Source organism: Anopheles merus, unplaced genomic scaffold, assembly GCF_017562075.2.
Source record: "Anopheles merus strain MAF unplaced genomic scaffold, AmerM5.1 LNR4000182, whole genome shotgun sequence".
Lineage (NCBI taxonomy): Eukaryota > Metazoa > Arthropoda > Insecta > Diptera > Culicidae > Anopheles > Anopheles merus.
In genome coordinates this window covers 20,937-44,138 of record NW_024427762.1, presented here as the reverse complement: position 1 = coordinate 44,138, position 23,202 = coordinate 20,937, and the positions used below count along the sequence as shown (strand labels likewise).

At 43.6% G+C, this 23,202-nt stretch overlaps 3 protein-coding genes and 2 pseudogenes across 3 annotated transcripts; 3 read left to right on the top strand and 2 right to left on the bottom strand.

Annotated features, from left to right (window-relative positions):
* Window positions 1-397: 397 nt before the first annotated feature.
* On the top strand, window positions 398-3,392 carry LOC121601792 (sodium channel protein Nach-like). Its single transcript, XM_041930589.1, has 6 exons — window positions 398-1,270; window positions 1,357-1,792; window positions 1,863-2,208; window positions 2,291-2,405; window positions 2,484-2,593; window positions 2,835-3,392. Exons 1-6 carry the CDS (start codon window positions 726-728, stop codon window positions 3,002-3,004), a joined length of 1,722 nt encoding a protein of 573 aa, XP_041786523.1. The 5' UTR covers window positions 398-725; the 3' UTR covers window positions 3,005-3,392.
* A 188-nt stretch (window positions 3,393-3,580) lies between these two features.
* LOC121601791 lies at window positions 3,581-7,642 on the bottom strand (annotated as a pseudogene).
* A 371-nt stretch (window positions 7,643-8,013) lies between these two features.
* On the top strand, window positions 8,014-11,734 carry LOC121601790 (1,4-alpha-glucan-branching enzyme-like). The gene is made up of 4 exons (XM_041930588.1): window positions 8,014-8,494; window positions 9,009-9,178; window positions 9,659-10,349; window positions 10,424-11,734. The coding sequence occupies exons 1-4, from the start codon at window positions 8,409-8,411 to the stop codon at window positions 11,523-11,525; spliced, it is 2,049 nt and encodes a 682-aa protein (XP_041786522.1). The 5' UTR covers window positions 8,014-8,408; the 3' UTR covers window positions 11,526-11,734.
* Window positions 11,735-13,166: 1,432 nt separating this feature from the next.
* On the bottom strand, window positions 13,167-18,588 carry LOC121601793 (serine palmitoyltransferase 1-like). Its single transcript, XM_041930590.1, has 7 exons — window positions 18,370-18,588; window positions 15,104-15,289; window positions 14,540-15,027; window positions 14,134-14,461; window positions 13,805-14,040; window positions 13,589-13,718; window positions 13,167-13,510 (listed from the first exon to the last, which is right to left on the bottom strand). Exons 2-7 carry the CDS (start codon window positions 15,152-15,154, stop codon window positions 13,334-13,336), a joined length of 1,410 nt encoding a protein of 469 aa, XP_041786524.1. The 5' UTR covers window positions 15,155-15,289; window positions 18,370-18,588; the 3' UTR covers window positions 13,167-13,333.
* On the top strand, window positions 18,556-22,344 carry LOC121601789 (annotated as a pseudogene).
* Window positions 22,345-23,202: the final 858 nt, after the last annotated feature.

Sequence of the window (23,202 nt, the reverse complement as noted above, 5' to 3'; positions counted from 1 at the left end):
TAACACATCACAGAATACAGAATTTAAAGCATTATCACGAGACCATATCGATCCTGGAATCGATCATGAACCCATACCGATCCTGGAACTGATCATAAACCCATATCGGTCCTGGAACCTATCATGAACCTATGAACCTAGGAACTGATGCTGAATAATTGATGCTGACCGGTATGAGGTCCTGAAATCCCCATTTTATCCTGGCTAAATTTTGCAGTTCGTATCGCCTTTCTTAGATTTGCATGAGAGCTTTTCCTATGCAATTTTCATTTACATTTTAGCAACTTCCTACAGTTCTAGGATGAATAATCGTTTGCTTTTCCAGACAATACAAGTTTAATAATGACATTTTAAATAATCTTTGTTTTTCATACGCTAATAATTAGACAGTTTTTAATTTACGATAAAAAAAAATCTTTTCAGGGAGACTTTTAAATTCAATAGCAATCACTTAAAACCCTTATAATCGATCAACGGACTGCTCCCGGCTCGTCTTAGTCCTTAGATGTGTATGCGGAGTAGATGTGTACGCTCTAATTTATGAATAAATTTAGAGCTTTTTGTGCTTGTTTTGGTTTTATGAGCCTATTATAATTATAGTACTGGTGGGTAGAGGCTGTAAGAGCTCGCCAACAATTACACCGTTCATTCAATAATGCAATCATACACTCGTGTTCTGCTAAACCATTGTTTAATTATTCATGCATTCACCTTCCCCGTAGTACATGGTTCATAAAGAAGAGTTTTTTTCTCTGAAAGTATACAGTAATAATGTGATCCGTCATGAAACCTACACCGCACAGTACCGTTTCTTAGCCGCACGCGAGTACATTGCAATCATGAACATTTCACCTGCGCCGGGAATATTTCAACCCAAGCCGGTTCGTGTTTCCCAGCTACCGCGCTATCGAAACCGCCAACAAAACAGAACAACCTTCGGCAAAGCCAAGGGAATTGGTAAACTCGTGTGGGATGCTGTACGCGATACGTTCTACGACTTTGCGTCCATGTCCAAAATCCATGGCATGTACTATCTGCAGCGACAGGTTACAACCGGATTCGTGCGACTGCTTTGGATCGCCATCATAGTAGCCTTCTTCGTCTTCGGCATCGTACTGATCTACCTGCTGTGGCAGAAGTTTGTCGATTCGCCGACGCGTATGACGATTGCGTCCGAGATGAAGATTGTACAAGTTCCCTTTCCCGGCATAACCCTGTGCCATCCACAGAGTGTGGTCGACTATAAGGCGGAACGATTCGTAGAAAAGATGTGAGGAGGAGTGAAGCTGCTCGGAAAATGTGACACAGGAGGGCTAATTCTATACTTGCTGACTTAATGTTTCTCCGCACATCTAGCAAACTGCCTCTCGGTGCGACGAAAGAATCCGTGATCAAAAATTTACCTTCGCTGGGCTATTTCACCGAGCATCAGTGGACCTTTCCCAGGCCGCAAGACTTGCGGATGATTGACAACGTGCTGCAGCTGAACAACTACACCATCGAGCAGGCCATCGATGAGCTGGGCATGATTTGTGAGGATTTCATACTGGTGTGCTACTGGGCGGGCAAGCAGTTCCCCTGCTTTGCCAAACACGCATTCCTCGGGTGGATAGGTTCCACGAGCCATTACGGTGCGTGCTGCTCCTTCAACTATCACCCAAACGTGCGCGGAAACAAGGACCCGTTCGTCGTCAATACGTACGGCATGCACGGGGGCCTGAGCGTCATCGGCACCGGCTACCCGCAGGCATCGGACGGCAAATCAGGGGCACTCTACTCGGAAGGCTTTATGGTGAGCGTCACGATTGCTGCCCGTGATTCAATTACTCTAATCTAATCAACTAAATACCAACAAAAACTAGCTCATGATACACCATCCACACGATTTCGCCGTCGAGGCGTCTCCACTTACCTTGATACGCTTGGGTAAGGAGACGTTCGTTAATGTTCTACCGACGGACTCGCGCTGCTCGGAGCAGGTCCTAGCACTACCCCAAAGCCAGCGAGATTGTATCGTCGGGAGCGACTTCAGTCCGCCGATCGAAAGGTACCGCCAGCCAGCATGCACGCTCGAATGCTTGCGGAACGAGGTGCACCGAAAGTGCGGATGCCATCCGTTCCATCTGCCCCGACCGATGGTCGGTCGTAATGGACAGGGCATTAGAAACTGCACTGTCTACGATTCAATGTGTTTTGTAGAAAATTACTGTAAGTTTATGCGAACAACAAACCACCAAAATCAACTTTAAACAGCTAGGTAATACTGTTTTTCCTTTTTACTCACGACAAGATATGTTTAAAAGATTGCAATGCAATTGCTTACCGTCGTGCAGTGATGTAACGTACAAAACGGCCTCGATTGTTTCCAACTTTTCTGCCTACAACTTTTCGATTAATCCGTTTTAGTGAGTACTTGGCCGTGAAATATGCGATGCAGCGCCGCATCATTGAACGTTTGTGGTTTTTCTTTCTCTCAATTCTAGTAAAGAAACGAATCTCACTGATTTTGAGTTCATTTTCCACATCTTTATGAGCAATCAGGTCGTGGCAGCCAACAGAAGAATTGTCGTTGTGTCGTGGATTTCGCTTCTGTGTAAGTATTAAGCATTGGCAACGATTTTGGAATCCATTTCGAGCACCTTCAGACCCACACGGATGGCAAAACATCTTACAAACTAAAACAACAACAGCAGTAAAATTGAGCGTCCGAATATGGGGTCTGTATGGCTACTACGATCGGATGCAACACTCGCTGCCGTTATCTGAAGTATACCATCCCAGGTTGAGAAGCATGTTGACTGTATTTGTGTGTATTTTTTTTTTTCTTTCTGCAGCCAATCTTGGTGGAGCATTCAGCTTGTGTCTTGGCATTAGCGTTCTCTCATTGTTTGAAGTGTTGTTTTTCTCTATTTTTCGTTTGAGAAAAATGTATCACAAACTAAAGCAGCGCCAGGAGCAGCAGATCAAGCTTGTTGCTCCCTTCGCACGGTTGCAGAAATTTTGAACGCAGGGTTTTTTGTAACGGTCTTAATACAATGTATTGTTTGTTTGTTTGTTATTTTGCAAATAATGATTCAACAGTTTTTATTTATATTTAGATTGTACTGGTATTAACGTTTATTTTGTGTTGTTACAATTTTCGTTTTGGTAAGAAACTTTACCAGCAAAATTCTTGCATCGCATCAATGCCACTAATTTCACACTACACACTTTATATGATGAGGTAGAGTATTTATCATTGCATATCGATTAACAATTCTTCTTGCTTGGAAAGAAACACAAACGAACATGATTTGTAGTGATTGTTGTGTGGTGTTGTAATTTTTATTGTTGAATAATTTGTTTTACGTCTGTCAAATAACTACATGCTTTCACGTCACTAACAAACTAGTTTAAAAAAAATATAATCTTAAACTAAACGATCGATTTCCGGTACGGAAGTTTAAGCTGTGAAAATCAAAACAAGGGCCAGTGATGTGTACAACGGCTAGCTAGAATATCTTCGGCAGTTGCAAGCTCTCTGACCTTTTCCATGGACATCAGCTATCAAACACATCCCCCTAAGGGTTTTTTTTTTTAATTTGTGCTGCAAGGTGCACCAACATGTTTTTATTATCGTCCATTTGGTTCAGTTTCGATTTCCAATGTGTAGGGGTTTATTTTTTTGCAAATAATTCTTTTTTTTTTCATGCACATCGCATACTAAATCTAATGAAGTACACCAATTAAGATTTCGGTTTTAGTTTTTTTGTTTTGCTTTTGGTTTCTGGTTGCCTACAGTAATGAATAGTGTTTGGATTTAAATAAATTATCCAACTCAGGATACGCTTTTCTCACTAATACGGCTCGTTATTTTTTTCATTTCTTCGCGTACAAAACTTCTCCTAACTTATCGTTGCCGTCTTAAATCGTCGTTGCAATTATTCTCTCAAATCGCTCACTGGTATCTTCATACGATCAAGACATTATTAGAACAATGGAACAATTGCCAGCAAAACACAAAATTGTGTGCAAAATTGATCCATTATTCATGCCACTGGCAGTGGGGCGAGGATTGACACTTGATGGTAGGTATGTCGTCTACAGCAGCATTGCTTCAAAACCCTTTTCACACATTACCCTTACTGTGTTTGTTGTAAGGTGCCCGTTTTTTAGCTTTCTTCACGCAGTTTTTTTCTTCACTCTTACGTAAAATGTCGACATTCAAGATGCAATAAATAGTGATGGGGTGTGATCGGATCCGTATGCTGTTACTGAAAGAAAGATGAAAAAAAATAAAAACAAACCGTGATTAGTGCAGTGCATTGAGATCACGAACAGGCGCCTGCATCCGTTATCAGCGGGCTGATTGTCTGCCTCATTAACTTCACTCACAATCCAAAACTAAGTTGCTGTCTCGTTATTCAAGGTCAAGGTCATTCAGAGACAATCACATGGTGTTGGGTTATATACGCTTGATACTCACATAATACTTTCAATAGCCAAGCTGCTAGCAACGCGCACGCTTCTTGCCGATAGAAGGAAAACGTGCGAAAGCGTGAGATGGTGTAGGCAGATTTTCTTTGCATCCTCGTTGTAGCGATATACCCCCCTCCCGAAATAGATCACACGACAGCAAACATCTTTCGGTTGTTGTTTTGTTGTTTGTTTAATAAGACCGAATGGCTGGCGGCACGGTAGCACATTCCTCGCTGAGCGTTTCGTCAATGACCGGACGGTAGTCGATGGTGACGTTACCGGTGGCTGGATCGATCCACGTCAGCGTATGTTTACGCCAGTGCTCTTCCACCGGCTTCTTCTGCTGTCCCTCGAGCGGCTTGCTAAAGTCCTGTTGTGGCGGAAACACGAGTGAAAAAGGAACAAAGTGTAAGAAAACATTACGTCGCAGATAAAAAAAAACGCGTAAAAACAAAACAAACATCATGCGTCGGTAACACCCAATTTCTACCGGTGGTGAAATTCGTGTGTTGTGACGACATCATGTCTCATTTTCACCGATAACAAAGACCAGTAGGGAAGGTGTAATCACGTTCCAAATGAAATGCGTCTTAACGTATTAAAATATTTTAACCTTTGTGTACATACATGGATTTTACATGGTTAATAATTAATTTAAATATTTGATTATGACTTTCGGTTGACTTTTACACTTTTCGATAAGCACCATCGTTACGTTTCAATTAACCGAATATTTGCATTGTTTGGGTCTGTTTACTTACGTATTCGTCGACACGCTGTTTGTAGTCCTCACGAGCATGAGCACCGCGCGATTCCTTACGGTTTTCAGCAGCGACGATGGTCATGTTTGCGTTCAGCAACAAATTCTGCAGCTCAAGCGTTTCCACCAGATCCGAGTTCCACACCAGCGACCTGTCCGACACTTTCACGTCCTTGATGGTCTTGTAGATGTCGCCCATCTTGCGCACGCCCTCCTGGAGCGTTTTCTCCTCGCGGAAAACGGCAGCATGCGTCTGCATAGTCTTCTGCATATTCAAACGCAACGTCGATGTCGGCACCTGTCCGTCGGCGTTACGCACCCAGTCCAAGTTGGCAACCGATGCTTCGCCCGCATTCGGCTTCAGATCCTGCACCTTCTCTCCAGGACGATTCTCCTCAGCGATCGTTTTGGCGCAAGCACGACCGAACACCACGAGATCGAGCAGCGAATTGGCACCGAGACGATTGGCACCGTGCACCGAGGAACAAGCGGCCTCACCGCACGCGTACAATCCGGCACAACACGATCGGCACCATTTTCCGTGGTCAGCACCTGGCCCTTGTAGTTCGTCGGTACGCCACCCATATTGTAATGCACAGTCGGCAGTACGGGAATGGGTTCGCGGGTTACATCAACGCCGGCGAAAATCATTGCCGTCTCCGAAATGCCCGGCAGACGCTGGGCCAGCTGCTCTGGGGGCAGATGGTGCAGCTGCAGGTAGACATGATCCTTCTCCGGGCCGCAACCGCGTCCCTCGCGGATTTCGATTGTCATCGAGCGGGACACAACGTCACGCGAGGCCAAATCCTTCGCCACCGGCGCGTAGCGCTCCATGAACCGTTCACCCTGCGAGTTGATCAGATAGCCACCCTCACCGCGGCAGCCCTCCGTGATCAGGCAACCGGCACCGTAGATGCCAGTCGGGTGGAACTGCACAAACTCCAAATCTTCCGAGGGCAATCCAGCGCGCGCCACCATGGCCGTACCGTCGCCGGTGCAGGTATGCGCCGAGGTGCAGGAGAAGTACGCACGGCCGTACCCACCAGTGGCCAGCACCGTGTTCTTCGCACGGAAGCGATGAATGCTACCATCCTCCAGGTTCATCGCAATCACACCGACACACTCGCCGTTCTGCATCAACAAGTCCATGGCGAAGTATTCGATGAAGTAGTTGCAGTCGTAGCTGAGCGACTGGCCGTACAGCGTGTGCAGCAGCGAGTGGCCGGTACGATCCGCAACGCAACAGCAGCGATGCGCCTGTCCACCCTTACCGTACTTCAAGCTCTGTCCTCCGAAGGCACGCTGGTAAATCTTGCCGTCGGGCGTGCGGGAGAAGGGCATACCGTAGTTTTCCAGCTCAATGACCGCTTTCGGTGCCTCGCGCGTCATGTAGTGGATGGCATCCTGGTCTCCCAACCAGTCGGAGCCCTTCACCGTATCGTACATGTGCCACTTCCAGTCGTCCTCCTCCATATTACCCAGTGCGGCATTGATGCCACCCTGGGCGGCGACGGTGTGGGAACGGGTAGGGAACAGCTTCGTAATAACGGCAGTCTTGAATCCTTCCGCAACCAGCCCAAAAGCGGCACGCAGTCCTGCACCGCCGGCCCCAACAACGACCGCATCGTAAGTATGGTCAACGACGGGATACTCTCGCGAAATGGCATCCGGGTTCGATTTAGCATTATTCTGTCCAACGGTGAAATGCAGGTTGCGCTGTGACGTACCAGCAGTCAAGCCTCGAACCTACGCGTAAAATGATATCGAAACATAAGCACGAAATTAATAAAAATAAGCACACCAGTGTACTTGGATTATCAAAACAGCCAGCACCAGAGCAAAGATAACAAAACTCACATAACCTACAAACGAATCGAGAAACGGAATGATCTGGATTGTTTTAGTTGGCTTTGCTACCTTGGGTACAGGGGTACGGGTACACCAACTGGAGGATGCAAATTTATTTTAACAACCCCACAATAGGTACGCGTCGAGCACGTTTTCCTTCAGATTCGAATAGATCGCTAATTATTTATCTAAACTTATTACATAACGGCGGGCGCCGACCGCACAAGTTTGTAACCACCGTTATTCTCTGTTGCGAAATTTGCACAACGTTGTGTAATCCATCTCGTGCACAAGAGTAAATCGCACTTGGAACCGTCTCGCGCACGGAAAACGGCCCACATTTCCACTGTGCCCGGTGGTGTAGTTGGTAAACTTTTCACTCCATTCAAACTACTTTCACTTACCGCTGAAAGCGCGTTCTTGGCAAGCACCGTTGGAAGTCGAATCATTCCACTCATCTTGCACCAACTCACAGATGATTGAGAAGTAAATTCACACTGCCAGCGAAAGGAAAACTGCTAATTTTATCTTCCCACTCCGACGCACGACTTCGTGTGCGATTTTTTTGACACCGGGAAGGCAAAGTGGAATCGGAAAAATACGACAGAAGAACCTGTCACACTAAGGCTGCCCCGCACGGTCATATCGGAAGACAGCTGCCAATAACCAAATGAAACCAATCCTTGCAGATGAAGTAAAGTAAAATTTATTAAATGGTTTTATTTTTATTGAAAAGCTTTCCAATCATAAAAATTTCAGCAAATTTTTAAAAAAAATATTAAATTAAAAATCTTGATGTCTCTCTAGTGACACCACGATCGAACAAACCAGCTTGACAGCAAGGAAGCGTTTCCGATTGCCGTCACACGAGCGTTTGAAGCGTTTCGCCGAAAGACGATTCGACTGTTTGTTATTTTGTTTATCTTCACAGATGTTTTCTTTCTTTTAGCGCACTGAAATACCATTGAGCAGCAAAATGTTCTGTTCGAAAAATGTCAGATTCCATTCAAACAATCAAGCGCCAGCACATAATAACAATATTCGTACTTTTCTTGTAAGTTGCGAAAAGGAAAACATCAGTACAAGCGGCAGTCCCGTTCCTCAGAACCCGCCGACCAGTATTCTTCTTCCAATCTGATCGTCCTTTACTCATCGGACTTAGTGACGAAGCTCGTCACTTCGCTGTTCGTTGCGTAGTGGATCGGACTAACCTCGCAGGCGCGCCCACTCGTAGTAGTTCATTCATAAGTGTCGTTGCGGTGCATCAAGTCCGCTGTTGTTTGTGGCTGATCGAGCAGCATCCAGTCTCGTATCGGGGAGAAAAACAGTAAAAGCCTCCACTATGGCTAACGAACCTAAAGTGAATCTTGAAAAGCTGTTTGAGCTGGATCCGTACCTTAAATCGCACGAGCAAGAAATTCGGCGCAGGTAAGCTTAACCGGTTCCATTCATCTCGAGCAGCAAATGCGTACGCGCCGGTAATACAACACCCGGTGGCTCAGGAAAAGTGTAGTGTGTCGGCTAAACCGGACGCGACTGTGTAATTTGAAACTGAGCTCAGCTTTTGGCTTCAAATCCGTCATCGCCAAAGGTTGTGTTGTCCAAGAAAGCGAGAGATTTTTCTTCCTGAGCCATCATCTAATGAATGTCACGCCAAGGTCATTGCCGTTCAGGACGGGCAGAGGCAGCAGCGTCGGGCCGGCAAGTGCCTATGCGGATGCGATCTTAGAATGCGTGCATTCACGTAGATAAGGACAGCATGATACGAAGAAGTTCAACTGACGGTCATCGTCTATCAGTTGTTAAGAAGATTAGTAGCTTTGTTCAAAACAGAGCACAGAACGAGGGACGAAACACAGCCATTTGTGTGAACTTGTTTAATTAAACATCGACTGCACTTAATCAAATGACATTCTTTATCTCTTTTGGCTGCTTACTTAAGAAATACCGAATTCCGTGGATGGATCAAGCGTTTGAACGACCTAGAAGGTGGTCTGAATGAGTTCACCCAGGGCTACAAATATTTTGGTTTGCACATCGCCCAGGACAATAGTGTTGTAGCTCGCGAATGGGCTCCCGGTGCTAAGGAGGTGTATCTAACTGGAGATTTCAGTGAGTAAAATGAACTTTTTTTCGTTGAATGTTTTTCGCTTCAAAATGTAAAATATGACACTTGTAGAATTCTCCCCCTATTGTCGACCTCTACCCGGGCATTGGTTCTCGTTTAGCATTTCCCAAGATGTCTCCTCTAATCGATTCTGATCTGATAAACATGACCTGACACTATCACAGGTTATACTACATCATGTCATTTAGTCATTAGTACACAATAGTGAAACCCATTAAGTAATCTAAAAGCAAAACAAATATTATTGCATGCATGCTATTATCATTTTACCGTTAAGAATCTATGCAGAACCGTTTTGCGAATGCATTTTCCCTCAACCTTCATTTGATCTTGTGTAATATTTGTGCTTCTTATCCCACTGATGGAAAGAATATTTGGCGCATTGCTCAACAATAAAACGCATTTCATTTGCTTGAGTAATGCTAGCACTAAATATGTGCTCACTTCTACTTTCTTCTCCGCAGATAACTGGCAATGGTTGGCCACGCCGTACGAAAAACTGGCCTTCGGAAAATGGGAGCTGAAGATCCCACCGAACCCGGACGGTTCCTGCGCTATCAAACATTTGTCCGAGATCAAAGTGATCATTCGCAAGCAGGACGGTGCGCTGGTCGATCGCCTATCGCCATGGGCTAAGTATGTAGTGCCACCTCCGAAAGAGCTGGGGGTTAATTTTCAGCAACGTGTTTGGCACCCGCCGGCGCATGAAAAATATATGTTCCGCCACCGGAAGCCTAGCCGGCCTCGGGCGCTGCGTATCTACGAGTGTCACGTAGGCATCGCAACGGAGGAGTACGGCGTGGGAACGTATCGCAACTTTGCCGACAACATCATTCCGCGCATCGCCAAGCTGGGCTACAACACCATACAGTTGATGGCCATCATGGAGCACGCGTACTACGCTAGCTTTGGATATCAGGTTACGAGCTTCTTTGCTGCCTCAAGCCGGTACGGTACCCCGGACGAGTTGAAGTATATGGTGGATAAGGCACACGAGCACGGCATATTTGTGCTGCTCGACGTGGTTCATTCGCATGCGAGCAAAAATACGCAGGACGGGCTGAATCAATTCGATGGTACGAATGCTTGCTACTTCCACGACGGATCTCGCGGTGAGCATCCGACGTGGGGTAGCCGGCTTTTCAATTATTCGGAGTAAGTAGCGGTGTTTGGTGTGGCTCCTTCTTTTTCCCCTCTTTCTAATGTTACCTCAATTTCTCCGTCCGCAGATACGAAGTGCTTCGGTTCCTGCTTTCGAACCTTCGCTGGTGGCGCGATGAGTACAACTTTGATGGATATCGTTTTGACGGTGTCACCTCTATGCTGTATCACTCGCGAGGTGGAGAAGGGTTCTCCGGTGATTACAACGAATACTTTGGGCTTAACGTCGATACGGAAGCCCTCATTTATCTGGCAATCGCCAACTATTTCCTGCACGAGATGGATCCGAACGTTATTACGATTGCCGAGGACGTGAGCGGCATGCCGACCCTCTGTCGCCCAACTGAGGAGGGCGGCATTGGGTTTGACTACCGTCTCGCCATGGCCATTCCGGACAAATGGATCCAGTTGCTGAAGACGAAAAGCGACGAAGAGTGGAACATTGGCAACATTGTGCACACGCTCACGAATCGCCGATGGAAGGAAAGCACGGTAGCGTACGCGGAATCACACGATCAGGCACTGGTTGGCGATAAAACGATCGCTTTCTGGCTGATGGACAAAGAGATGTACACGCACATGTCGATCGTGTCCGATCCAAGCCTTATCATTGACCGTGGCATTGCGCTGCACAAAATGATTCGGCTCATCACGCACAGCCTGGGCGGGGAGGCTTATCTGAACTTTATGGGCAACGAGTTCGGCCATCCCGAGTGGTTAGATTTTCCGCGCGTTGGCAACAACGATTCGTATCACTATGCGCGACGGCAGTGGCATTTGGTGGACGATCAATTGCTGAAATACCGTTTCCTGAACGAATTCGACCGCGCGATGCATCACGCTGAGGAGAAGTACCACTGGCTCGACTGCCTGCCGGCGTACGTTAGCTGGAAGCACGAGGATGATAAGGTGATCGCGTTCGAGCGCAACAATCTGCTGTTTTTGTTCAACTTTCACTCCACCAAAAGCTTCACGGATTATCGCATCGGCGTGGAGCTGGCCGGTAAGTATCGCGTTGTGCTTAGCTCCGACGACGCCGAGTTTGGTGGGTTCAATCGTATCGATAAGAATGTCGAGCATCATACATTCCCAGAGGGTTGGGCCGGGCGCCGGAATCATATCCAACTGTATATGCCCTGCAGAACCGCCTGCATTCTTGCCCCACAGTAGATTGCACCGCGCGCTTAAATTGAAGAGCACTATGGGAAACGTTCATCTGGACAGTAGAAAGCGTTATCTATCTGCCGTTTGGCAGTATAGACTGATGGATTTTAGTTAGCTTTCGAGCCCTTGGTTGTTCATATCACTGATACAGTGGCTATACTATAGTCTAAAAATAGAATCAAAAGAGAGCAAAATAAAATAGGCATGCATTGAAAGTGAACATTTTTTATTCTTTCGTCAAACCGTTCCCCGCACAGATCAAAATGAAAGTGTTGGTGTTTTAAGTTTCCCGTTTTTATTCCAGTGTCTACGAAAATCTCATACATAACTTATCCTCTGTTTAAGCTTATCCTTTAAAGCACTGTTTAAGTATTGACTTTATCTTGCAAAGCGTTTTTACTTATTTTACTCTGTGTTGTTTTTGATAATCCATTACCAAAAACAAAAGGTTCGCACAGTGGGCATACCCGCGTAGAAGTATGCATCGCACAAAGCACGTTGTGTACACATTTTGGCAAACTGAAACAAACATACCGTGATCCCGTGACGTTTGCACAACAATGCTGTCCCTCAGCATAGGAAGTTGAAATCACGGTTTAAAACAGATGTACCGCATGCAAAAGATATTGGGGGGTATAATGATCAGCTTATGTCGAGACGATAAAAAAGCAAAAGAACAGATAGTCGATTTCGTCTCACGATGTTCGTTATTAAATAACTTCAAGCATTTGCTTCTGAAGCTTAAGGCCCTATCATTCGATTGAACCAGAGAGTTCACGTGTTTCATGCAACTGTACACACATGCTTTGCTCTGTGTGTGTTTTTTTTTCTTTTCATTTCGGAATATGCCATATTTGCGGGTTATTTTCGGGTTACGCTTTTGTTTAATAATACTAGCATTACTTGGCGTCCTTTCCAGTGTTGTCTAGCCCGCTGTGTTTACCGCACACTTCCATCTAATTCTAGATTCGCATGAACACGACCCTCCTGATCTCTTAAAAATCTAAAGCAAATGTCTACATACTATCAAAGATACTGGTGGTGCTGGTTGTTTTGCATGTTTTGTACATTCGCATACAAAGTCATCAGGGGATTATGTTAACAAAACTTACTTTAATTTGCAAACTTATTGTTGACTATTAGACTATAAGCTGTTACGAATGACATGCTGTCAAAATAGTGGTAAAAGCTAGATAGTTTGACGGAAAGCATCGGAAAATATACATTGACATACGCGCTTAAAACAGAAATCGTGAACATGTTTCAACATAACCATACACAAAAGGTTCAACCTTCTCCATACAATGCTGGATGAATGTGTCTAACGAAAATTAACTAAAATATAGATGCGGCATTATTTGTTTCTTACAGCAATGGCGCCTTCTGGCTAGTATTCTGGCTGCGCTAGTTTTTTGTCATAGTAGTTTGATCACAAGCCAGGAGAAGTTGCTTTTCAATTCTTTTGTAATCATTAAAAAAAAATATTCGTGACATTTTCTCTTCCGGGGTTTGTTTATGTTTCACGGATTACGCAATAATATGATTAAACCACCCAACAAATTACATTGTGCATTTGGAGATGCTTATAATGACCCAACCAGGACGAAGGGTCACAGATTTGCTGCACCTGTTTACAAGGGGCCATTATGATAATTTTATTCGTAATTCTTTTTGATCATTGTTTCAAATAGGAGGAGAATAGGAAGGTATGTGTAGCTCTGTAAGCCCCCTGGTACGCAACAATTTGTGTTATGTGTACGTGAGCTTATGTCACCGATAGCATCATAAAGTGGAAATATCTTACCATCCTTATTTTAACCCGCACTTGCAAAAACTTTCTCTGAAACATGTTCTAAAATTCGGAAAGCATCGTCTATTTCCTTTTCCGTTAGCAAACGATTAACCGTTAATCGAATACTTGGCCTTGGGCAATGCTTTTCCATGGTTTCCAAATATTCTGCCGCTATCACCGCCAAACCGTTGTCGATGCACTGAAATAGCCAGACCAGAAAGGGTTTATTGCATTATTAAAAATAAAAGCATTTTCACTTAATGTAATTGCTTTTTACCTCAGTAGATATCTCGTCCAGAAGCATCTTTTCATGCACCCAGCTTTCATGTTTGTGTTTTAGATATAAATGCTTCACTGGAGATAGTGGATCACCTCTTGATTGGAAGTGTTTCAGTTGAGAAAGTTTGCTAAAACACGCAATTAAGAAGGGTAAATATTTTCACAGACCATTGCTTACAACCACGGAACACTTTTTTTAATTTCAAATACATACTCTGAAACCATTCGACAGCGTTCTCTTAGTTCCACGAATATTCGTGGGTTGCTTTCGAATCGATCCAGCGCACTGATGGCAGCCTGTGCAAGCAAGGGTGGTAGTGAGGCAGAGAAACAATACCCTAATCCGGAGAGCCGCTGATGCTCCACGATGAACGAGGAACCGGCACAAAAGCCACCGATAGTTGCGGCTGACCATTCTAGCCCAGCCGATACCAAATCAACCTCCGTTTTCTGAAGTCATGTAACATGAGCATACGTTAATACATGGCCTTTTAGTTCATTTTACCCGACGCTTGGGGATCGGATTACCCAGGCTATACTTACATCGACATTGCAGTGCTCAATCAACCCACGTCCACTATCTCCCAACACACCGAAAGATATGCTTTCATCCAAGAAAAGGCGTAGTTTGTAACGAGCTCGTAATTCCACCAACCGAGGCAGGGGGCAAACTTCACCCGTGTTCATATAGATGGCTTCGGCTACCAGAAAACGTCGCGTCTTTTTAGCTTTTGCCGGATTACGCTTGTCTTCAATCTGTTGCTTTTGAAGCAATCGCTCCAAATCGTCCATATCGTTGTGTTTGTAGTAAAAAATCTTGCTTCGTGAAGCGTCCAATCCTTTTTGAATAGCAAAATTAACACACTCGTCACTGTAAACAAAAAAAAACGATTTAATACCCCGTTAACAAGAAAAGTAGAGCCGTAATCATTCCATTAAGTGTACATACACGAAAATCAAATCTCCCCTCTTCGAATAGGCCGGTATTGCACTAGCTATAGTGGAAAACGCGTACGAATACACTACAGCTTCCTCCACGTTCATAAATTTCGCCAACCGTTCTTCGAGCTCGAGATGCACATCGACTGTACCGTAGAATCCGCGCGGACCGCAAGAACCGACACCGTACTTTCGCAAGCTCTTTATCGCCGCTTGCTTAATGTCTTCGTCCTCTGCCAGCCCGAGATAGTTGTGTGTGGCCATGTTGATGCACTCTTTGCCATTTACATTTACCATTTTACCGACTGGTCCCTCGACAATCTTTGTTTTCAGCGCTGGATGGTCCTGTGGTACCTCTGCCACGAGTGGTTCCGGTGTCCACCGTGCAAGAATTTCCTCTTCTGACATGGGCATCTTCTTTGTCGTGCGTTTGTAAAAAACTATCCATATTACTCCCAATGCCAGCAAGGCCTCCAATGTCAATTCAAACGGGGAGGACTGAAATTGAATTGAAAAAATCATTAGACCACCGCGTAGATACATCACAATAGCAGATTTAATTAAGCATTATTACCTTCTGAAGAATGTCGTAAATTTCATTGATTATGTACGGTGTGTTAACCATTTTGTGCGTTGTTCCAATACTCGTTACTTGACCCGCAATTGGTTGTGAGACCCGTTGTTAGCTAACAACCAGCACTCCGGGTTAAATATCCACCGTAACTCAGCGATTTCAGTACGGACGCTTGGTAGAAGATGTCTGGAATGGAATATTTAAACAAAAATGCACGGATTAAAAGATATGTACAAGTATTACGGTACGAACAAAAAAATAAACTGAAGAGCATTCAAGATCAACATCAGACTATGTCAATTAGCGTCATTTAGTCAGGGATGTTGACGGTGGTGTGTGTACCAACAACAAGCAATGCAAATTTACTTTGTGTACAATGAATGCCAGAGCATCGTAAGTCTAAGGATCGGTGGATGCTATTGGACGTCCGTATTCGCTGGTAAATATGATGGCAGACTTAACATAGCCACACATTTAAGCAACACATAGCAAAGACGTAAAGATAGGAAGGGTGGCTAATCTTAATGGCTGATTAATTTCGACGTCAAGTGACGTAACATAGTAAAGAAGTTCCCCTGCTTGCACGAATGTGCAGCAACTTCCCAATCTGAATCACTATGTAACACATCATGCAATAAACCGTCCCCTTTTATCAGCGGGATAAAAGAATGCGATACGTTATCAATACAAAAAAAGAATATCAAAATTATAGCATCACAGCGCACTGCTAAACCCACACTACCGCATACAGCGAAGCTGGCAATACAATTGAATATGTCTGTTTAGAAAATAATAAATTTAAATGTTAAATCACTACCACATTATTTGAGAGAAGGTTTTCAGACTGTTACCGGTACATTAGCCTACCCAAGAGTTCGGATTTGTGCCTATGTTACTACATCGCGTGAGCCGGATAACAACGATAGGGTTCATCGTGTTGTTCATCGCAAACATGTAAATATACACAGGAAGTGGTCAGAACTCGGCAAACTCGTGACATGATGTTGTACTGTTGAATTTTCTTTTTTGCATTTTAAATACATTTTTAATTCGGTCAGTTTTATGGAGTAAGTCGGCTTTTTTGGCTCAGAAAACTCAGCTCATTATCAAACAGCAAAAAAAAATCGGTTACCCGCTCTTGGGTGATCGTAATGGCATTCGGGTTAGTTTCTATTAACCACTGTATCATACACAATTGCTAAATAGATACACAGAATGTGGTTGAATATATTTGTTAGTACTTTTACTATCGGTACCAGTTTGTCACATAAAATCTGCAACAATGTAGGTATCCCCCGTATGTTTTTTACATATCCATCACTGGATATAACACCTTCTCAAGGTGCAAGTGCTAAACAGCAACAGCTTAGACCATGCTACGGTTTCATTCGTTAGCAAATGTCCGGAGCGACATGTGGTAATTGAAAGTCATAAAATATGGACAACAACAGCAGAATACCACAATAAAACCCTCTTTCTACATTTCGGCTCTAAGCAATACTGGAATCATTGTTGAAACAATCTGCACAATAAACGAGCATTTGTTACAACGTTGGATAAATTAAATTATTTTACCTGTATGTCATGAAAAAAAATGCTCCTTTTCGTCGGTTGTTCGTCAGGCGATATTGGCGGAGTGCTTAGAAAGAACGGCGTCGCTTCATTTAGTAAGCATACCCGAAAGCATGTTTGGAGCGAAGCGCTTCATTACGGATTTGATCATATCACACTCCTTCATATGATTAAACGTTCGTTAAGATATATCTATTCCAATTAGGCCTATTTGTCGCTGTACAAATACAATCAGACATTCTCTTGAAATTCAACTCATTTATGGTCATGTATTTTACCAGAAGATTAGAAACTATAGATAGCATACGATACACAGTGACGAAAGTATGTTAACTTTCTTTGTCACTATGTAACCAACAATCGAGGTTCAATATTCAAACCAAACAAAGCAAAATATTGTTCGTTCCCTTAATTTACCATCGACGTGAATCGCTTTTAGTTAGTTGCTATTCGTGGTGCGTTCGTCGTAAATTCGGGCCACGCAAGTAGACGCGGGTTACCAAAATGAAGCGGGAGAAAGTTCGAACAGTTTGCAACAAAATCGGTATTGCATGAACGGTTCGTCAAAACAAACATATTTATATTGTCTCTCAAAATATGCTGCCGTTTTCACGCCGGTTAGAAATAAACACAACGGTATCGTTTCATTTAGAAAGCATTCTCAAAAGCGTGCTTGGACATTCATTTTTGTGTATTTCACAATGTTCGAAATGCACGATGTTTACGGTTTTGCAGAATGTTTTCACTCGTTTTTAATCGCCAGCCCACTCGAAATAAGTTAAATGCTGGAACGATATTGAAATGAAAAAAACTTCCATTCTCTACCCTTGGTTTATCTTTGAGGTCAGCCCGCCCGCCCGAAGGCTAGCCCATGGAGCTTTCTAGACGGGGTGTTGTAATATTCAGTTTGGGGCACCCGGCTGGAAGCAGAGACAGGTGTATTCGTAAAACTGTACGCCTGTTCCCTCTCGTGCAAATGTGACTCATTTCCACCAATCGGGACTCATGCAGATAAGCACGTGAAGCGTTCGTTCGCTCGTACGTTCACATAGAGCAGCCCCTCTGCGAACATGTACGGCTTCTTTCGATGAGCTGCTTTTTAGACGTATTATGGCCCATCCTGCTGTGTTTAATGCCGTCTAAATTTAAAGTTACATTGCCTTTTCTTCAACCTTTCGCAATAAACTGCTTCATGTTACACCCGCTGGTAGGCCTCTTTTTCAATAAGCATGTTTTCCCTTTTAAATTCAAGGGCACTTAATTGGCGAATGCGAACACTTCTTCACATCATCCGATCCGAGGGGGGAATGATTCACCAAATAATCCAAAACTGATAACACATCACATTACCACGCGCCACACGTTCGGTCCCGCTCTATTGCGGTCACACGTTTACCGGGTCCCCCTCCTGATTTCACTGCCGAACAACTCTACGGAACCCGAGCGAGCGAGGATGCAAGCAAATCGTTCTAGTAGATTCCTGCCCGCCCATGAATAAATCAAAAAATCGTGATATACTCTATATTCTACATTTCATCCAGTCACACACAATCAAAACTTCGATTGCGCTCACGCACCGCTCACACCATAATATTCTACTGCAGTGTTTTATCCACTTGGTCGACCAAAGTAAAAAAAAGACACGTAAACCCGCACACCCGGTTATGCTAGTGCCGATAAATATCTGGTCTTACCCAGTACTGTAGAAAACTAGCATTTACTAGCGAGACCGTGATTCTTTTCACGTTTCCGCCACAAGAGATGTTCTACGCCAGCATCTGGTGAAAATATGCACGACCTTTTTTTACCACAGCTCCGCGCCCGAAGAAGAAATTGCTAAGCGGTGTCACATCAGCGGAGTCGGGCCTGAAACTATCCAGTGAGCAGATATTTGACACGGCACGTCATTTCCTAAGGTAGCGGTCACAGCTCCAACGTGTGTTCGATGAGTTTTGAGGTAAATGAAAGCCATGAAAGCCATTTAACCTAAGTTGGCAACGGATACCGGTATTTTTTTCAACTTCGAACTGCAATAACTTTGATTCATTGTTTTATTGATCTGAAATTTCCGTAGCCTACCAACTTTAATTATGATTTTTTGGGCATAAGTTGTAATTTTAAACAGCCTGTAAGTATTATTTTGATTTTTTTTAACTTTACACGTAAGTTGGCAACCAGCATACCGGGTATTCCATACATTTTGTATGGAGAATGACGTTCCCTTCTTCCTCTTTTAGTATTGTGTTATTTCGAGTCAAATTCAAGCGATTCCAAATTCGATTGACGTTTTTTATAATAAAGAAAAAAACTTAATGAATAAATGAAATAGAAGGAATATATAGTCGATATTACTTGCTTACAGCATTAAAATATAGAAAGCATTGTTTACCTATGAAAATCGTTTATTTTTGCATCGAAACGTGTGGAATACCCGGGTATGCCGGTTGCCAACTTACGTGTGTAAATCTGGTTGCAACTCTACGGTTAAGCCATTAAGGTCTGCGGGCAGCATATCGTTATTTTCATTCATTTTTGATAAATTACGCTCATTCAAGGAAATGCTTTTGTCAAGTTCAATTTTAACTACTCAAACAAACATTTTACTGTTCTTTATTTGTTTAAAGTTAAACAATCATTTATTATCACAATTTTGTTAAGTTCAGTTTTCAGAAAACCTGAAATATTTTTAATTACTTAACTTATTTAAGGACAAGTCAATTTTATAATGTCATTAAAAATCCTGTTTTTTTTTCTTCAAATATAGCTCCTGATTAGTCGAGGTTTATTTACTAGCCGTGTTGAATAGCTAATCAACCTTGTGATTGTGCAACAAGGACAGAGTGTGTTGAAACCATTATCTGCCTCTTTTCAACCCGAACTGTCGGGATTGTTTGACAACAGCCGTGTTTTGTTCATTTATTTACCACTCGAAAACTGGAAACTACCAAACTATTGCAACAAAGATTAGAATTCCCTAAAAGTTGCCGATTTACAGCACGATGGCGGATAGTGATGTAGAATACGATGCTTCCAATGTGGAAATTGAGGAATTGGAGGTGGATGAAGTTGATGAATCAGATCTATCGGAGTTTGTCGAAGTGCAACAGCATCCGGCGATGGTGCAAACCGGTTCGTATAATGCTCCCTCCACTTCATCTGCCGGTGGGAACTCTTCCGCCCAATCGGAATCGGAAACCGACGATGAAAATACACACCAGCGAGAGGTTTTGATCAAGAAGCTTGTTGCACGGGAAATTACATTCTCCGAGTATCAGGCGCGCATGCAGCAGGATGACGACCTGGATGACGAAGATGCCGAGGTTGATCAGAGTCATAAGAAAAAGACCACTTTCTTTCAGGACTACAGCAATGCACGGCGTGATGTTTTGAGAGGTAACTTGCAAGGATCTCCAAGAACGGAGGGCAAGGTGACATTGCGTCGCCAGCGACGGTTTCTTCCAGCGGCCCTGCAAGGTTTAATGGGGCAGGCAAACCTTTGCTATGCAAGGGGTGACGTGCGCACGGCGGAAGATCTGTGTATGGAAATTATCCGACAAGTTCCGTTGGCTCACGAACCATTCATAACGCTCGCACAGATACACGAGATGGACGATCCGGAAAAGTATCTGCAGTATTCGCAAATTGCGGCCCACTTAAACCCTTCCGATGCGGAGCAGTGGGCACGTGTGGCGGAAATATTTATCGACCGCGGCGATATTGACGAAGCGCTGAAATGCTACACACGAAGCATAAGAGCCAATCCGAAAAATATCGACATGCGTCTAAAGCGAGCACGTCTAATGGAGACAAGAGACGAAAAGCAAGCGTTCAAATACTACTACAACATGCTACCCTTTATCCCTAAGGAACAGGCCGATTTCTTATCAGTATCGCCAAACGGGTGGCAGAAAAATTCCACAAGGAAACCAACGTCAGTGCTGCGCTGGATGCAATGCAGCAGGCGTACAGAACGGCCAAGGAGAAGTTTAACATGGAGGACATTAATCTGCTGGTTGAATTGTTAATAGCCAACGGTCACTACCGTCGAGCGTTAGATATTCTAGCAGTACACGCCAACGTAGAACTCCACAACTACGATATGGGAGCTGCTGAGGGAACCCAGCTGAGTCCTAATTTTTCCATTGATATACCGGATGACATAGTGCTCGATCTGCGTACGAAGCTAGCAGTCGTGCTTGTGCATCTGAAGTGTGAACAGTGTTTCGATAAAGCCATAGATGACATTCTGACACATATCGATCCGGAGAACGCTGGCGATTGCTATCTGGATGTTGCTGAAGCGCTGATGAACGAAGAACACTACCACCAGGCTCTTCGGCTGCTGGTGCCATTGATTAAGAGTAAAAAGTTCTCGCTTGCTGCAGTCTGGTTGCGGTACGCTGATTGTTCGCGATGCATAGAAAACTACGATGAGGCTATTGTCGGATATGAGAAGGTAAAGTACAACTGCATCTCTCCTTTTCAGACCTAATTGTATGTCTTGATTGTAGGTGATTTCCCTTGCGCATCATCTAGACGCCCGGTTGGCGCTGGCTGCTTTGCTTAAAAAGCAAGGCAAATACGATGAAGCACTGCAAGCACTGGAACAAGACCAGACAAAGAATATCTCGATCCCGAGGTACTGCATGAACGATGTCTGCTGCTGCACGAAGTAGGTCGCTACCAACAGTTTCTAGCGGCCGGTTTTATGCTACTGGCGCGTCATTGCTATCAGATCCGGAAGCGTCAAGATATTGCGGTCCTATCGCACGTGAAATATCATGAGTGTAAAGATCGGACTCCTGGCGAGGGTGTTCCAGATTTCGTAACCGGGAACGATTTGTCGGTTGAGACTGAGTGGGAACTTGTGCTGCGCTTACTGACCGTGGCTGACGAGCTTCGCGACTATACCTACTACATGAAGTTGGTATTTACCTTGCAGACCTCGAAGCGTTTTTACAACTATCGACCGGAACTACAGCAGCTTGCATTGACGGCGTGCATTTACAATCGCGATCCCACCTTTGGGTTAAACATTATTCGTGACCAAATTCGTCCGTTGTTCAACTTGAAAGGCGATGCATTCGCAGCAAAGATCAACCATCCACAGCTTTGGAATTTGTTCAATTTAGTCATCTTTATCAGTGGCGACGTACGGTATCATCGCTATTTGGCAAGGGTTTTCTTCCGCTCAGCGGGCATCGGTGTCTATCCGAAGGTGCTGATAGCAAACTATCATCTCAACTGCTCTACCTACAAGTATGCCTTAAATGAGTACAACAAAATATACCTCGTTACTAACGATCCACTGCACGCGATGATGATTGCGTTACGTTGACACAAATTGCGTGTCAAAAGTTCACCAACAAGAAGCAATCGTTGATCGCACAGGCAAACGTGTTTATGGAAAAGTATCTCACCGGCCGACCGGAAGAATTACGCCACGAAGCCTTTTACAACTTGGGCCGTATGTATCACCAGTTGGGATTGCTGCATCTAGCGGTCGATTACTATAAACGGGTACTGAGCTTTGACAGTGCAGTTGTAAAGGAAAATCCGCAGTATTTGGACTTAAAGGCTGAGGCAGCGTTCAATTTGAGCTTTATCTACAAGCGAAGTGGAATTATGAGCTAGCTCGTAAATATCTATATGAATACATACAAGTGTAAGCGTTACAACTATTTCTTTTGTAAATAGAAAAAATATATTAATTCCAATATTTGTATTCGTGTAGTTTGAGTTTGCTATCCGTTATCGATTGATTGATTACTTTCAACAAGCTAAATCTCCCATCGCAACGATCGCACTGCCTTATGTTTCATGCTGTGGCTATTTTTTTTAAATCTAGTTTTCGGATATTTTTGTCACATAATACCACAAAAACTGTTTTTTATTTTTTATTGAATTCGTTAAAATATTAACACTTGATTTATCTATCAGAAGTTCCAGTTTCGAAATTATTCAATATCATCCACAGAACGTTATTTTATTCATGTCACTTCATTTTGTATGATCATTTTCACGACAGTATTTGTCTTGTATAGTTATCTCACTTTGATTAGTCATTAACAACAAAGCTCTAGAAATAGTTTTTCTGTTGATTCCACATCAATTCCCACCGTACTGTAACACGCTGAAAGCATTATTAGTTTCATGAATCATGATCTATTTTAACGAATTTGTATTTGCAAAAGTAGTTTATTATATCACTTCAGCAGAAATGTGATGTGAAATTTGTAATATTCCTCACAGCTATATATTCTCAAATGTTTTGATTTCACCGTGATGTAATTGACGATCCTCCGTGCTTAGTATTGTAGGGAAGAAAAAGTATAACACGACATAAAAGAATGCAAGGAATTATCTTGGTATGTATTCGGTTTGAAGTTATTAGAAAGCTGATTTAAAATGTTTTAAATAATTTAGGAAGATAGATTTTGTTCAATTGTATGATTGTATTGTATTGATTGTATGATTGTATAGGATTTAATGTGTATTTTCACGGTACGACGGCATAAGCCATATAT

Excerpts from the sequence above, each read along its gene's own strand:
- LOC121601790 (XM_041930588.1), top strand. The coding sequence starts at position 8,409 with ATGGCTAACGAACCTAAAGTGAATCTTGAAAAGCTGTTTGAGCTGGAT. Across the intron at positions 9,179-9,658 it reads GTATCTAACTGGAGATTTCA|ATAACTGGCAATGGTTGGCC; the intron begins GTGAGTAAAATG and ends TCTTCTCCGCAG. Across the intron at positions 10,350-10,423 it reads CGGCTTTTCAATTATTCGGA|ATACGAAGTGCTTCGGTTCC; the intron begins GTAAGTAGCGGT and ends CTCCGTCCGCAG.
- LOC121601793 (XM_041930590.1), bottom strand. The coding sequence starts at position 15,154 with ATGGTTAACACACCGTACATAATCAATGAAATTTACGACATTCTTCAG. Across the intron at positions 14,041-14,133 it reads TTGAGCACTGCAATGTCGAT|AAAACGGAGGTTGATTTGGT; the intron begins GTAAGTATAGCC and ends ACATGACTTCAG. Across the intron at positions 13,511-13,588 it reads TGGACGAGATATCTACTGAG|TGCATCGACAACGGTTTGGC; the intron begins GTAAAAAGCAAT and ends TGGCTATTTCAG.
- LOC121601792 (XM_041930589.1), top strand. The coding sequence starts at position 726 with ATGGTTCATAAAGAAGAGTTTTTTTCTCTGAAAGTATACAGTAATAAT. Across the intron at positions 1,271-1,356 it reads GAACGATTCGTAGAAAAGAT|CAAACTGCCTCTCGGTGCGA; the intron begins GTGAGGAGGAGT and ends CCGCACATCTAG. Across the intron at positions 2,209-2,290 it reads GTGTTTTGTAGAAAATTACT|ATATGTTTAAAAGATTGCAA; the intron begins GTAAGTTTATGC and ends ACTCACGACAAG.